Below are 16,182 nucleotides of genomic sequence, written 5' to 3'. Positions count from 1 at the left end.
TGGGTAATTAGATTAACCTCTGATCTCCCTTGCGTCCCCGCATCTCACCCATTGTTCAAAAAGGGCGAGGTCACTCCCCCTGCAGACTTCATTCACTGAACTGTATAATTGTGTGTTGGAGCTGGTGGGCAGCAGTGAGTCACAAACACAAAAGCACACACTCTTTGTGTTTCCTCTATGAGTCACCGGTGGATTGTTTTTGCGCTATCTCATTGGCAAGTGACCCCAAGCCGCAGCTCCCAAAATCGCCGGACAACACACTCATTCAAATGTCTGCGGAGGTTGCTTGAAAGAGCAAGATTTTAGATTTATATAGCACGGATTTTTTTCCCCCACCTCAGTTTAACCAGCTGTCCGAGTGACATGGCCGCTTTCTGGTGTCCCATTTCATCTGGAGGGACGAAAGCATGACCAACTTAGGTGCCGAGGCGCCTAACTTTTAAAAAACTTTTGTGTGTGTTTTTTGCTTTTTTTCCCTTTTATTTTCTTATTGTATGTGTTTGTCTTGCTTTCGGTCACCCCTCTTGAAAGATATGACCAAGGTAGATAGATAGATAGTTTAACCAGCAGTCTGCATGTGTTTTGAATGTGTTTTTCTACTTTCATTTTTCTGCCGAATCTCCCCCAAAAAGTAAAATCACCTTATTTCACTCTCTGCCCCTTCACTGCCAGGCACGCTACGTCCAGGCCAAGCTCAGTGTGCACGACCGCTCCCTAAAGGTTGCCACGGTGATTGAAAGTCTGGAAATGGAGATGGAGCTCCTGTGTTTAACAGGTGTGGAAGACCAGCTGCAGGCTGACGTCAGGCCCACCTTGGAGATCCTACGTAATGCAGGCATCAAGGTGGACAACACATTTACATTAAATGCGGGATATTTTTAGGGCTCGCTTCCTCCCTAACTACTGAGCCTTTTCCCACTCTGTGGTCGAGGGGAAAAAAGTTAATTCGGGCCAATCAATTTTAAAAGGAACCTATTTATTCAACTCAACAAGCAGCCGATTATGTTATGCCCTGGTTGGATGTCACCTACAAAAAACAATAAGACCCTTGTTTGTGCAGAAGCATGAAACTTTGACATTCTAAACCAGGGTAAATCATCATACTGGTAATCTAGAACATGGTATATTTTTCCTCTAAATCAGTCAGTGTTCACATGCTTTTCAAGACATTTTATTGGTACCTAAGGGACAATTAACTCTGCAGCCTACAGAAAATACACTTAAAAGCAACAATAAATATATAGTCTAAGGAAGAAAACTAAAATGCAATAAGATAGAAACCAAAGTTCCTTGCAACAGGCTCAATTCCATATCTTCTGTTGACTTTTTAGATACCTTCGGGCACTATTTGACACCTACTGTACAAAGTTGTGGCTTTAAGTTGGCACTGTCAAAGACAGAACCACAGAACAAATGATGTGTGTAGACACAGCCACAGAGTAACGTTATGATGGCTGGATGTCCCGGCCGTAAAATGTCCTGTTGCTTAAAGTGTGATTAGAATGGCTACTGTAAACAAACAAAGGTGAGCAGTGCACGGAGCCGGTTTCCAAGGGCCTTATTGAACATAAAATTTGCGAAGGTGGGCAAAGCTATTCCATTGCTTTTGCTATGAGGGCCGACGCACCTTTTTAAGGCACGGTTCTGCCAGGAAATTTGCAGACGGTATTACATATCTCTCCAGACATTCAGCCACTCCAGAGATCGTCATTGTGCGGAAGATTATTTTCAGGCAGCGTCGACAGCAGCCCAGTAAGTCGGTCCACTATGACGTCGCCAACCTCCGGGCTTACCCTCTGCAGGTTTGGAGATTTGGAGGACGAGCTGAGCACATGACAGACTTCAAAGTGCGGGACAAGCTGTTTTTATCACTGGATGACACATCACTAATATTGAACAAAAAAAAAACAGCAAGAGAGAAGCCCAGCCTAGCCCAAGCCTGAGATAATAGTTGACATTTGAGGCCCGACCCAATAATTGGTTCCGGGCGGGTTTGGTTCCGGGACAAAGATCTTACCTCGAGTCTAAGTTTTGTCTTAAACACTGGAATTTCCATATTAAAACGATGCGTTAATGCTGATTTAGTTGGATGTACTTTGTGTCTCCAAAATCCATAACAATGCATTTTTTTATTATTTGACTCCTGAAAAGGTTTGGATGCTGACTGGAGACAAGCTGGAAACGGCCACGTGTACCGCCAAGAATGCCCACCTCATCACCCGCAACCAGGACATCCACATCTTCAAACCCGTAAGTGTGTAGATGCTGCAAGCCCAACTCGATCTGGGTCAGACGTCGATCCCTCCCTTTGCGAGCGTTTGTCCGCTTGCGATAGCCCTGCCAGCATCCACAAAGCATCAATCATTCCCTACTGGTAAACACATCCAAGTCACTGGAAGGGAGAGCAAAATGTAGGAGAAGACTAACAAAGTGTTCCCGCTGGGACACGCTAAGGCCTCATTTCCTAATTTGTTTTTCAGCTTTTGGGGTCGAACGGTCTACATGCAGTGCTCTGCCTGGCGCCAAGCCGCCTCAGAAAACGGTTCCGCCTATTTAGGTTACTCGTTTGCGTCCAACCATGCTAACTGGAAGAGAATAACAATGGTTGGCACGCTTTAAAAACCTGACTCCCAGTGGACACTGTGGGAGTGCTGACTAGGCTTGCAACTTGCACATCTGGATTAGTTTCCTGAATGCCACCAAAGTCCTGATGCGCACTGACGTCTGAAGTGTCACTGGCCGACGAATGTTCTGGCCTGAACGTTAGTCTTCATGACAGATTAACTCCACAAGCTGTCAGAGATGGATGCTTCTCTCTTTTTGTCAAAATTGGAAGCTGACACAGTTTCCTCAATCAAACTGGCTTGAGTCCAGATTGTGAAGCTGTAAGTTTCAAATGGAAAATGGAGAATATGTCTCTTTATGGGGATTTTTTTCCCCTGCTAGACACAATATCAAAATGTTAATTTTATTCTTATACAGAAATATTTTGCAGACTGTGCTCTGTTAAGACACTTATATAGAGTTAGTATTTTATATCCTTAAATTAGTTTCATTTAGGACAATGGGACAACTTCAGCACTCTAGTTCTGAGTCTGAATCGTTCATTCTCTGTATGTGCTCTGCAACAGTTTTAAGACAAGGCCATCATCTTTTGGCTCTATCAAAAGTCTCAAAGTCATTTTACCTGGGGGGTTGCTGGAGCTAGGGTCTGTATGAATTTGGGCTGCACCATGTTTCCCACACAAAGCTCTGCTAAAATATTCCTCTGTCACAAATACCTTTTATTTTTAACAACAAATATGATGAAACACAAATGGATTAATAAGGAAATTAATCAGCAATTTATAAAAAGTGCAGAAGTCTTAACAATCACATTAAGCTGGTGAAAATGGAAATCTAATTATCATTATTCATATTCAAATATTTTCCTTTTTAACTCGATTATTTTTTTTTATCATGGCATGGGACAATCTGCCTGCACTTATGCATGCGGGCCCTGGCAGTGTGCACCAGCTTTTTTGCTAGTAGCTCCGATGCAGATAATTAATTTATTCACATACTAATGGATTTGGTTGCACTTTGTTTAAAAGAACAGCATGAACATTTTATACAATTTTGTCTGATACAACATTTGACTAGCTATATTTGCAAATTAGTTAAATGTGACACTAGATTTTTCTACAGTCACTGAGGAACATTTTTTCATTTTGTATAATATAACTTATGGGAACAGAGAATTTAATGACTGAAAGCACATTAGTAAGGCGCATACGTATGCATACGTCAGCATACAAGACAGAAGCAAATACAGTGAAATTGTGTTTTATAACCAATGTCAAGCAGATAAGCTTGGGTTAAAGGCAGAAATTGCAGACACTGTCCCTTATTTCAACAGCAGTAACTATTTCCTCACGGGAGCAGGTTAGCGGAGCACTCTTTGTGTTTGGCGGGCTTGACTCTCTGTGTGCATGACTGTGATAGGCAGGGTCAGTCAAAGAGCGGGGCGGGCCCACAAGTCAATGTAGCCACCAAAACAAACTGTATTTAAATCACCACAGAGACACTGCTCAAAGATCCTCCATGCTAGCGTGCAGCTAGACAGCTGCTCTCTAAATTGCTTTTATACACTGAAAGAAGAAAGCCCTTCACTTTCATCAGACTTTTGTATAATAACAAAGAAATTTCATCCATTCAACTGCAATTCTGTGTTCTGTGTTATTTGTAGATCTATAGTTGTTGTTTTGTTACAGTCGTATACTCACTAGTCATCTCAAAGTTTTATAAAGAGGCGTCGCTGCTATGCTGATTTTCACCTCTCTTGGGGGGTTCTAGTCCCATTAATTGCGATAACCTAGGGATTCCTGTATTTAGGGGGTTATGTACTGTACCACCAAACAGTTACAGGTTTACACATATCCCAGATAAACTTGCAACATGATAGCGTTTATTATAAGGACTGCTGTGTACAATAGGAACTATTGATTTTTGTGTGAGTATGCTTAAAAACATTTGTTAATGCAGTTGCTATGATAACAGGTGACCACACGAGGAGAGGCCCATCTGGAACTGAATGCCTTCAGGAGGAAACACGACTGTGCCCTTGTGATATCAGGGGACTCACTCGAGGTATAGTCCTTTCTGCATGATTAGATTAAAAACTGAAAAAACAAATATTTTGATGGAAAAGGTTATTAGTAGTGTCCAATTTTATCTACGTCAAAAACATTTACTTGAAATCAAAATAACCCAATAATATATTCAACCAAAGTTTGTAGCATATTCCATAAGCACGTTTAATTACCTTTCACTACATCATTTGTGACTGATCGCAATGTTTCTGTGATGAGTACATTTTAAAATGGTAATCATATCTAAGAGTTTAAGCTTTCCATTGATAAATAGCATGACGTTTCTTATTGACTGTCGACAACTTACAGATTCGTATTTGTTTGTTAAAAGCACAGCGGCCTGCCGGCAGGCCGTCAGTGCTTCCACAGTGTTAATTCTTTTGGTCTTCCCTTTTTTTGGGGCAAATTTCTATCTTTACCTTTCGGAGGTACAGTTTGTTATTCAGGACTGGTGGTATGCAACAAGAAAAAAACGCATTACAGTATATTAAACATTAACTATCAATTATATTCAAATTAAACAGAAATATCCAGTGGCCAATTAAAATAAAATAAGGTACAGTGACCTATGCTAACCTTTCGTTTAGCAGAATAAATGCACTGTCTCAGAATAAGTTGCTCTAAAGCAAGGTTGTACTGTGACTTTTCACTCAGAGCATCAGTGACAATTTGTAGAATACGGGCAGTATGAAAACAAAAGATGAATAAACAAAGGGTTGTGAGGAAACCTTTACAATTAGATAGCTGAATGCTGCTTGTGCTAAGCTTTTACAAAGGCGATTTGAAAAAAGAAACCAACTTTAATGCATTCTGACTAATTTAATTTTTTTTAAAAAGTTGCAGTCGCGTTAAGGGAAATCAATGCTAGCAGTACAGATGGAATTTTCCTTTGCTACTTGTAGTGCAAGCATCTATTCACAAATCCAAACAACATGGGTTAAAATAAATCTTTTGGATCAGTTTTTTTTCATGCATTGAAAAGCAACACTAAGAATAATTAAAATATTAAAAGAACACCAGTATTTATCAGGACGGCAGGTGAGTGATTAGCGCGTCCGCGGTACAGTTGGTCATGTGATGAAATCCATTTACGAGCCTTCCTGTGCGAAGTTTGCATGTTCTCCTCGTGCTTGCGTGGGTTACTTCCAGGCTCTCCAGTTTCCTCCCACATTCCAAAAACATGCATGCCAGGTTTCTTATGTCTGACAATGCAAACATCGTCTAAACATCTTCCCATCTTTCCCCCCATTACTGCAGATTTGTCTCAAATACTACGAATATGAGTTTATGGAGCTGGCGTGTCAGTGTCCCGCTGTGGTCTGCTGCCGCTGCGCTCCCACCCAGAAGGCCCAGATCATCCGGCTGCTGCAGGAGAGAACGGGCAAGCTTACCTGCGCTGTAGGTGCGTAACAGACAAAATGATGATCTGATATATTTCACATGAATTCTGTCAAAACATCAGTATCCTTTGTAACTCAAACTTTTAATGATCTTCTCACATATTTGCGTTGGAGCAATTGAAACACATCGCAAGTTCAATTGTGAAAATTGGCACAATCCATCAATCTTGTATTTGTTGTCATGTTCTCAAATGAAAAAGGGTGTGTCTGAGAAGCGGAGAACTAGCGATGTGGATGGTGACACCTCTATGGCTTTTGTTTTCTCTTAGGGGACGGAGGAAACGATGTCAGCATGATCCAGGAAGCCGACTGTGGCGTGGGAGTGGAAGGAAAAGTGAGCCGATCAAACGTCTCTTTCGTCTCTTTTCATCGCGTTTCCTGGCAAAAGCCCTCCGCGTGCATGTGTCCGTTTCATTGTAACAGATTTTTTACAAATGGAAAGAAAACAAAACAGACCAGGAATATGACATTATTTTTTGATGATTTTTTTTTTTATGCATTTAAAATTGTCTTGCTAGCGCTATTATGACTTGCAGAATTTGGTGTCATTACTGCACAAAGTATACACTTTTTCAAAATGATTTTAGAAGCAATATTTCTGTTTTTCTGTGAGAGCGCAAAAGGGTTCATTGTTTTAGAGTGAACCGAGTCCTCACTGGCCTGTTTGTGTTACTTGCGTTGGGCAGGAAGGCAAACAGGCTTCGCTGGCCGCAGACTTTTCTGTGACTCAGTTCAAACATTTGGGTCGTCTCCTGATGGTCCATGGACGAAACAGCTACAAGAGGTCTGCCGCCCTCAGCCAGTTTGTCATCCATAGGAGCCTTTGCATCAGCACCATGCAGGTATGATGCTGGTGTGTGTGTTCGGAGCCCTTTGCGTCATTTTGCATTAATTACTGCCTAACACATTAGAAGGAGTTCAGTTTTTTCTGTTTCTTTTACTCAAAGTTGCTAGTTTATTCGCTACCACACCATAAATATTTAGATGTAATATGACTTGTCTTCATAATTACTTTAAACGACATTGTGTATCATTTCACCACTAAATGTTACTGTATTTTGTTGTGCAAGTGGTACAAAGCACAATGAAGAATACAAATTATGGAGACTCAAAGTAACCCAACTGCACCATTTTCCTTTTTTTCTGCTTTTTACAAGGTTTGTGTTTTTTTGTGGGTACTTTTTAGTTGAAAATGGCGAACACATTTGCAAAATAAGTGATTCACACAGGATTTCTTCTTTTAATTGTTTTTGAGAAAATGAATTATTTGTCTTTGAAAGTCCTTAAAAGTGCTTGAATTTGGCCATGAAAAAGGTGGACTAACCATGACAGTGGCACCCAAACAACAACTATTTAATTAAAGAAAAGAGCAGCTCTATACCAACCGAGCAAGGCCAGTTACGCTTGGCCTGGGACTTGAGGATGCTGGCTGATCTTGGTCCACAGCTTACTTTTCCTCCTGAGATCGGACTTCATGCTCTGGTCCCATTCTTAACCTAGCTCATAATACCTTGGGAGGACTCTGTGGATGAGGCTTTTGGTTAAAAACACTTATGCTATGCTGAGCTTGCAACTGAAGCAAAACATTGTTTCTGGAACACTGAAGTCCTCTCAGTGGGGGTGGGCTACAGAGGCTTTGTGGCAAGATCTACCACCAAACTGTTGTTAGACCTAGGAGTCCGGGGCATCAGAGGCAGCCAAAAGAAGTAGCCAGTGGCTGTAAATCACCCCTAGGTAGAAAGCCAGGAGTTATGGTCAGCTTAGGCTTTACCCAGGGAAAAGGACCCCCCTGCCATGAATGGCCCTTCACAAAGTCTGCTGCCCAACACAAAGCAACTCTCATGATGTATTAGGATTGTCGCAATCTTGAGGCCGATCACCCCGTGGCTGGCCGGTGACATAATTGACGATGCGTCCAAAATTACAATTCAACCATCCACCATTCAACCAGTCAATATTATTACAAAACACACACTCTCAAGTACGTGTCAGCAGAAGGAATCTACATACTGTGTTCTGTAAACTAATTAGGAGTATGTTTTTTTTTATCATTAAATTGTCTTACATTTTCATTCCGCTTGCCAGATTAAAAGTGCTGTAGTTTGCCCACCTGTGTCTTAATGTAACATACTTTTTAATTATGGATCCCCAAATTCAAGCACAAATGTAGACACACACAATTAGCCATAGCCAAAGGATTTTATCCAACAGAAAAAGTTCAGACAAAATAACACTATTCTGACGCGGGGTAGGAAGGTGTGGTCATGAGTCAGAGCGTCCACACAGCGCCGCTACTGTGTCACGGTCCAAATTGTGGGGCCACAGCCACAGAGGGCGAGCCCGTGACTCACCACCTCACGGGGGAGTGGGGGAGGCCTCTTCCCTGACTCTGGACGGCCGCAGCTGGGAACGGGCCTGCGTGGCACTTGACAGCTCAATGCTGCATCAGCCATGCCCACCTCGCACGCCCAAAATAGTTGCAGGCGTTTGGCGGTCATGCTGCCGCTTTTTAGCCAAGAATGTTCATGTGGAAGCTTTAGTCTCTTGGCAAGTTTGGAGAGTTTTGTATTTTTGGGATCCCATTGCTAGCCAAAATGATTTAGGAAAAGACGCGCAACTGCAAAAATACACTGGTCTGTTTGCCAACCAATCGGAGCACTTAACACTTTATATATCAAGATAGGGCGATATCTAAATTACCACAATATATCATTGTCGTAATGTCACTTTTAAAATTAGCACAAGGGAGATGAGCGCTCCGGTTTCCTCCCACGTTCCAAAAACATGCATTTCAGGTGAATTGGCCGGTCCAAATTGTCCCTAGGTGTGAATGAGCGAATGAGTTGTCTGTCCCTGTGTGCCCTGTGATTGGCTGGCAACCAGTTCAGGATGTCCCCTGCCCACTGCCCGGAGATGGCTGGGATGGGCTCCAGCCCCCCCGCGACCCTAATGAGGATAAGCGGTACGGCTAATGAGATGAGATGAGCGCTGTTGTGGCTTCCCTCTGTTGGCTAGATTCTTGCTACAGTTTGCTTTTAACTAGAAAGAATGTGTGTTACCACTCCTACGAATAACACGAAAAGATATATGACATCTTAATTAAAATGAAACACTTTTTACCTTCTTTAGCCAGCTCTGTAAACTAAGTTCATGATGTTTTTTTCGCTGCTGATCATATGTGACATGGCCCTGCCTATTTTTTGTCTATGCTAATATATTTAATAACTCAATATTGCAAGCTTTTTTATCTTCACAAGACCCCCACATCATAATAAATAATGAAGTGTTATGTTCTTGTCATTCATCCTATCATTACATATGGATTTTTTTGCATCCTCTGTCCTGATCCCACCTGTCTCAGAACAGAAATCTGGATCGGGCTCCCAAACCAAACTAAGTTTTACCTCCCTGCCTTAAAAGGACAACATGTTTTATTTACCACTTCCTAGTTGTTAAAAAAAACATCATTCATTAAGAAAAAAACTACATTAATTTGAATAATAAGAAAAAATACATAAACATATAAGCAAGCATAAAAAAAAAGTATTTTTTTATGTTACGAAATTTGAATTTGTTCTACATATCATGAGGCTTACCTAGAGGTAGTTGACATAATCGTCTGACATCTTGCTGCTACGGATACCCCTTAAAAACAAACAAATCTTGAAGGGATACGATATAAAATTATTAAGAAAAAATGGTGCAGTTTGGTCACTTTAAGTCTCCGAGCTTTATTGCACTCATTTTCGGTTGCACTGCAAAATACAGCGACATTTAGTGGTCAAATATTACACAGTGTCCCATTAAGAATGGAAAACTGGAGGAAAGTGTGGAACTGAATTGATCTTTTCTGATGCAGGCAGTCTTCTCATCAGTCTTCTATTTTGCTTCAGTGCCACTCTACCAAGGATTCCTCATTATTGGGTGAGAGCAAGCAATGGCACGTTTAACAATGCACGCTTAACAATGAAACGTCCCAATTTTGTTTCAGCTACTCCTCCATCTACACAATGTTTCCTGTCTTCTCCCTGGTGCTGGACAAAGACGTCAAGTCCGAGGTGGCCATGTTGTATCCGGAACTGTACAAAGACCTGTTGAAGGTTTTTAACCAATATTTACTCAAGTGTTATATTATAATGATACCCACACTTAGGTAAAACATGTTTCCATGTCTTTTTTCTACAGGGAAGACCTTTATCCTTTAAGACGTTTCTGATATGGGTTTTAATAAGTATTTACCAAGGTAAGAACTCACTTGTCCATTTTGTTCTTTTTCGTACTTGGGCTACAACTACAGACCATTTTAATAGTCGACAAATCTTCGCCTATTGAAATGATTAGTCGAATAATCTGATAATTATTCATTTTTTTCTTAAATTTAGCATGAAAGAGATAAACACAAGAAAAATGGGTACCGGTACATTGAAAAATGCATATTTTATTGAACATACAGACGCTCCCCTACTTACGACCATTTGACTTACGTAAAACATTAGATTTGAAGATTTTTTTTCAGGATGACGAAAAACAGCTTGACATTGCTGTAAGTTAGATTTTGTGTTGTGTGCACCTTTTTCCGAGTACAGAACATTACTGTAGTGGTTCTTTCCGCCGCTACCAGCGTGTGGCGCTGTGAGAGGTCACCCAGCATTCACCCAGAGGAAAAAAAGTCAGCTTCCTCTTCTTAGTTTGTGTGTAAACATTCTATATGGTCTATGCTATCTCCAGCGCGCTAAGAACTTCTACATTTTATTGTTTAATATCTCGTGCATCCAATAAGAAAGATTGATGCGGTTGAGAAAAAGGTTGGATTGCTTTTTTTTTGCTACTCTCTCACACGGAGGAGGAAACTCCAAAAGTAAGTTAAACTCAACTGTATTAATCTTTACAGAGCATATTATTTTATGAAATGTTTATATTTTCAGTACAAAACAATGCCTTTACTTATACAAGCCTTAAACATAATTATATTAACCTTAAACATACAAAATATAGCACTGAAGCAACTTACGAACAAATTTGATTTACGAACGATCGTAAGTAGGGCAGCGTCTGTACTGCGAATTAAATTAAGTAAAAATGCAGACCAAATATTCACCGTGCTCAGTCAGGAAAGACATAAATACAAAAATAAACCTCTGTCCGTTTTTAGAGACAGGGAAATCAATAGTAAATCAAAATCAAGTAAACATTTTTATATCCCTGTCAACTAAGAACAGGCTCTTTGGCAGCAGTAAAACAGTAAATAAAACCAATCCGACGTGCAATTTTTGAGGTACATTCAGTTTCAAGTGTAACCGTTTTACGAACTGACTTTTGTCGTTTTTAACGTTTCTCGACTGACAATTGTTTTTTCAGATCGCATGATTTATCTTCAAATATGTTTGTCAGCCGCAGCCTGGCATAACGCTCAAGCTATTCCTTATAGCAAAATATACATTTATAAAATGTAAAATCGTGTCATCGAAACTGTATTGGCTTGAATGTTACTTGAACCTTACTGAGGCAAGCCAGACTTCTTTTTGTTCAACTGTCTGCCATGCTCTTTAAATGTTGTTGCATCACCGAGATATTGCCATAATACGCAAGATCTGCTTTGCTAGTTGTCCTTATTAGTTTTTAGGCGAAAATGCTCTCAAACCTCACAAAGTTTTGCTGCGCGTACTTGACGTTGACGCTGCCATTTCGGTATGTTATTGCTTAAGACAGACGCTATTGTGCATAACCAACTCTCAGCAGAGATTATATTCATACAGAGATGGCTCACTCTATTATGTTTGGCGTCGATATTTGACAATGGAATTCATTGTAGACTAATCGTTGCAGCCCTACTTTGTTCTAGTCTGACTTTTAATCTCTTGTCTCAAGTTTGTTTAATCACATGATAATACTCACTAAGCTGCAGAAGCCTGATATATTGCAGGTTGAGAGGCACTGTAACTCAAAACTTTCCTGACGGTCCTCACCTCACAGGCAGCATCATCATGTATGGGGCGCTGCTGCTGTTTGAGTCGGAGTTTGTCCACATCGTCGCCATCTCCTTCACGTCGCTCATCCTCACCGAGCTGCTCATGGTGGCGTTGACCATCCAGACGTGGCATTGGCTCATGATGGTGGCCGAACTCCTCAGCTTGTCCTGCTACGTGGCGTCACTCGTTTTCCTGCACGACTTTATTGGTGAGATGATAAGTCAACCTATATGAAGAGATCCAATCAAATCAATTCCTACCTTTTATCTTGATTATCACCAACCTTATTCTATAATTTATATTGAAGATAAACATAGGAAAGCCAAGGAACTTCAAATAAACCACAACAATGTTTGGGTCTTGATGAGGTTTTGATGACCAACAACACCCAAAAGGTTACCGGCCTTTATTTCTGTCTTTCTGTGGGCCGTAGGGTCTATTTTGAGCTTTTCAATCTCGACCACTGCAAGGCAGGGCTGGCGTGCAGTCAAGTCTTGCCGTTTTGGACGCTTTTTTTGTATTGCGGTCCACAAAAATGGATTTTAAAAGTTGTGCTTACTGAGGACATTTGTCTTTTTCCCTTTCTCTTTAGATAGATTACATCCAAAATAATTTTGAAGTTTAGTTATATTCATTATATGTATAACGTCATGGACATATACAAAAATCCTACTAATCTCATAAGTGCATTGAATAATACTACAAATTATTATACTTGTGATAATAATTTTCCATATTTCGTAGTTGTACACTGACTTTGACCTAGGGGCCATTTGCAGGCCGCTACTCATTTTTAGTGGTCTTCAACATGTCTAAAAATGCTCCTAGATTTGGGTTTCATCCTCTTTGCCACTTATTTAAACTTATTCACTGCCAACCTATTCTTAATCTGGGGTCTCAAACCTTTTTCAAGATGTAAGCTACTTTTTGTTACTAATTATTGTGTTATCATTCGGTTATTACCATGATAATTATTGAAAGTAGGATTAAATAGACTGTCAACCACTAAAAAGATCAGTTCACTAGAAAATCACAATGACCCAGTACCGGCGAACTATTTTTAAAACAAGTTCGCAAACACCTTAGGCCTTGGGTGCACCCCGGTGCCTGTGAGCACCATGTTAGAGACCGTGAGTCTAAATCTGTCGTTGACTTCAATCCAAGGATTCAAACTAACCACAGTATCAACGATTTTCACACACCCAAAAACTCTTTCCCTCTTGGGGGAAAAGTTTGCTTGTTTTCAGTAATATTTTTCTTTCCATTTTATTATAGTAACGTTTTAAGTCTAGTTAAAATACAGGGTGTTTAAAAATGCAATACCCTTTGAATAATCATAACTATTTATAATTATGAATACATGTATTTCCCTGTACTAAGTCACGAGTACATAGTTTGTCTATAAAAAATAGTGATCTGTAGGAGACTTTTACAAAAAATATGCATCATTGTGAAGCAAGGCGGCGCAGTGGTTAGGACGTGTGCGGCACAGTTCGGAGGTCATGAGATCAAACCTCCTGGAGTTTGTATGTCCTCCCCATGCTTGCCTGGGTTTCCTCCGGGCACTCCGGTTTCCTCCCACATTCCAAAAACATGCATGTCAGGTTAATTGGCCGATCCAAATTGTCCCAAGGTACGAATGAGCGAGTGAGTTGTCTGTCTGTGTGTGCCCTGCGCCTGGCTGGCAACCAGTTCAGGGTGTACCCTGCGCACTGCCCGAAGACAGCTGGAATGGGCTCCAGCACCACCGCGACCCTACTGAGGACAAGTGGTGCAGATAATGAATGGATGGATGCTTTATTGTATTTGGTAAGAGCTGGATTACCAACCTAACATATGCCGTGTCTCAGGCACATATTAAACATCTGTCAAATTGTGCACATAATCCACGTGCTTTTGGATTTCCCAACCAGATTTGAAAGAATAAATATCATGATCTCCAACGTTGATATTTTTGAATTTATGTGCCCTAATCATGTACTTTCTGTGATATTTACATCTCAAAGGATATTATGTTTTTTGAAACACTATGGACTACTAAAACTACATTAGTTTCATACGGCTGTTCATTTTTCTGTTTATAGGAAATAAAAGCACTTAAATGAGAAATCAAATAATTTTGCTTAATTTAGAGAAAGTTTTTATTAACTTAGGGGTGTCAAAATCATTTTAACTCGAGGGCCACACGATAGAACAAACATTCTCTCAGGGGCCGGACTAGTAGAATAGAGAGAAAGAAAAAAACAGAGAAAGAAATAGAGGGGGAGCGAGAGAAACAAAAGGGATAAAAAGAGAAATGGTGACAGGGGGGAGAGAGAAAAGAAAAGAGAGAGAAGTGTGTCTTTGCGAGAAATATAAGTACAGCATTTGTGAGAAGCACCTGGCATTGGCAACATCAAGTGAACATATTTCAAGCTTCAGCTCCTTTTTTCTTGCGCATCTTCGAGCGTTGTCCCGCGGGCCGAATTCAATCCCTTAGCGTGCCTGATCCGGCCCGCGGGCCGACTGTTAGACACCACGATCTAGGTAAATGAGTTTGATAAATATAGTAAAATTATATATTGGACATTTTTCTTTAAAAATTATACATATTATTTGAGAATTTTTGTGCCAATAGGATAAGATTTTTTGCCGTGTCAGATCTTTTTTCTTCAGAGGAAAAACTTCAGGTTTATTAGCTTTATACCATGTGAAGCAATCATCATCATCATCCTTCTGTTTTTTTAGATGTGTACTTCATCGCGACGCCATCGTTCCTGTGGAAGGTCACTTCCATCACCTTGGTCAGCTGTTTGCCGCTCTACATCCTCAAGTATCTCCGCAGGCGCTTCTCCCCACCCAGCTACTCCAAGCTCACCTCCTAGGGAGACACATCCCAAGATCCAACCCAGTGCAAGATCCACAGCGAGTGACATGGACACCTTCCACCCAAAAAAATCTTCACTTCTCAACAAATGTGGGTGTTTTGCCTGTATCTAATAAATACAACACATCTTGCTTATCTATTCACGCACATGTTTGTTGTAAAAGAATGAATTGGATTAAGTCAACTGCTAGCAGTTTTATTGCTAACCTCAAGACTCGATTCTCACCCCGCAAACTGTGTTTTCTAAAAGAAGTTCCCGAATTATACGCTTGAAAACCAGTTAAGCGGTTGTTTGTGCGTCAGGCAGTGGAGGCGGCCTATGTCAGCGAGCCATCTGGAGTTAAATTGGTCTTTCTATACTGCCCCGCACCCCAGGAGGTGTTTTAGACACCTTTTATGTGAGGCCAAAAAAAACATAATACCCATGAGACCTTTTCCTAGCTTCAACATAAAGGGATGATAACTACATGACTTACCTTGTTAATATTGCCAATATGTGAATTTACTTACTTTTTCTGGTGATGCGGTGAACCTTTGTGTTTCTGACCAACTGTGTTTAAGGGAATTATTTGAAAGAAAAAAATATTTATTATGATGCCATAAATGATGAAAACATAAGTTGGTTGATTGTAAATATGTTTTGGGTATTTTAATGTATTAACTTTTTTTCCCTGAAATGTGATTACCGGTGTTTGAAGAGGGACTGTTGTGCCGATATGGTGTCGCTGGTTAATAAATGTCCTGCTTTGTTTTCATGGGCTGATTTTTGACTGGTGTAATAATATGTTCGCAGGTCTCCCGTGCTCTGATGTTCACATTTTGCAGAAATAGATAATCACAAATTTTGTGACGACGACGACGACAACAGCTCTGTATTTATTCCACCCTTTGAAAACTAAAATAACTATATTTGTGAAATCGAACTTTAATAGATTTGGACGTTTCTACTGGTTGTTTACAGCTGTAAAAAAGAAAAAAAGAAAAACTAATAATATTGACTCATTGTGCTTGTCGTAGAACAGATAACTAGCGAAAAGTGAGGGAGCACTTTATCCTCTATATAATAAAAACAAAATAAATCATAATTCATATAACAGGGTTGCACAGAAGCTAAGTGGTTAGAACGTCAGCTACCAGCCTTCCTGTGCGGAGTTTGCATGCTCTTCCCACGCTTGCGTGGGTTTGGTCTGGACACACCGGTTTCCTCCCACATTCCAAAAATCATGCCATCCATCCATCCATTGACTTCCGCTTATCCAGGGTAGGGTCGCGGGGGCAGCAGCCTTAACAGGGAAGCCCAAATGTCCCTATCCCCA

At 40.5% G+C, this 16,182-nt stretch overlaps 1 protein-coding gene across 1 annotated transcript in view; it reads left to right on the top strand.

Moving 5' to 3' along the window:
- Positions 1–15,617, top strand: part of atp9a (ATPase phospholipid transporting 9A) — a 43,918-nt gene extending 28,301 nt beyond the window's left edge. Inside the window, exons 18-28 of the mRNA XM_088330905.1 lie at positions 673–843; positions 2,152–2,250; positions 4,540–4,629; positions 5,889–6,033; positions 6,301–6,365; positions 6,718–6,873; positions 9,891–9,955; positions 10,023–10,131; positions 10,217–10,274; positions 12,005–12,208; positions 14,728–15,617. Of these exons, the coding sequence (XP_088187031.1) occupies positions 673–843; positions 2,152–2,250; positions 4,540–4,629; positions 5,889–6,033; positions 6,301–6,365; positions 6,718–6,873; positions 9,891–9,955; positions 10,023–10,131; positions 10,217–10,274; positions 12,005–12,208; positions 14,728–14,864 (1,299 nt within the window). The 3' untranslated portion in view covers positions 14,865–15,617. The remainder of the gene's footprint in view (positions 1–672; positions 844–2,151; positions 2,251–4,539; positions 4,630–5,888; positions 6,034–6,300; positions 6,366–6,717; positions 6,874–9,890; positions 9,956–10,022; positions 10,132–10,216; positions 10,275–12,004; positions 12,209–14,727) is intronic.
- The last annotated feature ends 565 nt before the right edge of the window (positions 15,618–16,182 follow it).

Source organism: Urocampus carinirostris, chromosome 3, assembly GCF_059441175.1.
Source record: "Urocampus carinirostris isolate Australia breed hairy pipefish chromosome 3, RoL_Ucar_1.0, whole genome shotgun sequence".
In the NCBI taxonomy this organism is placed as follows: Eukaryota; Metazoa; Chordata; class Actinopteri; order Syngnathiformes; family Syngnathidae; genus Urocampus; species Urocampus carinirostris.
Note: the sequence above shows the minus strand (reverse complement) of the source record. Positions and strands in the feature narration are given on the sequence as shown.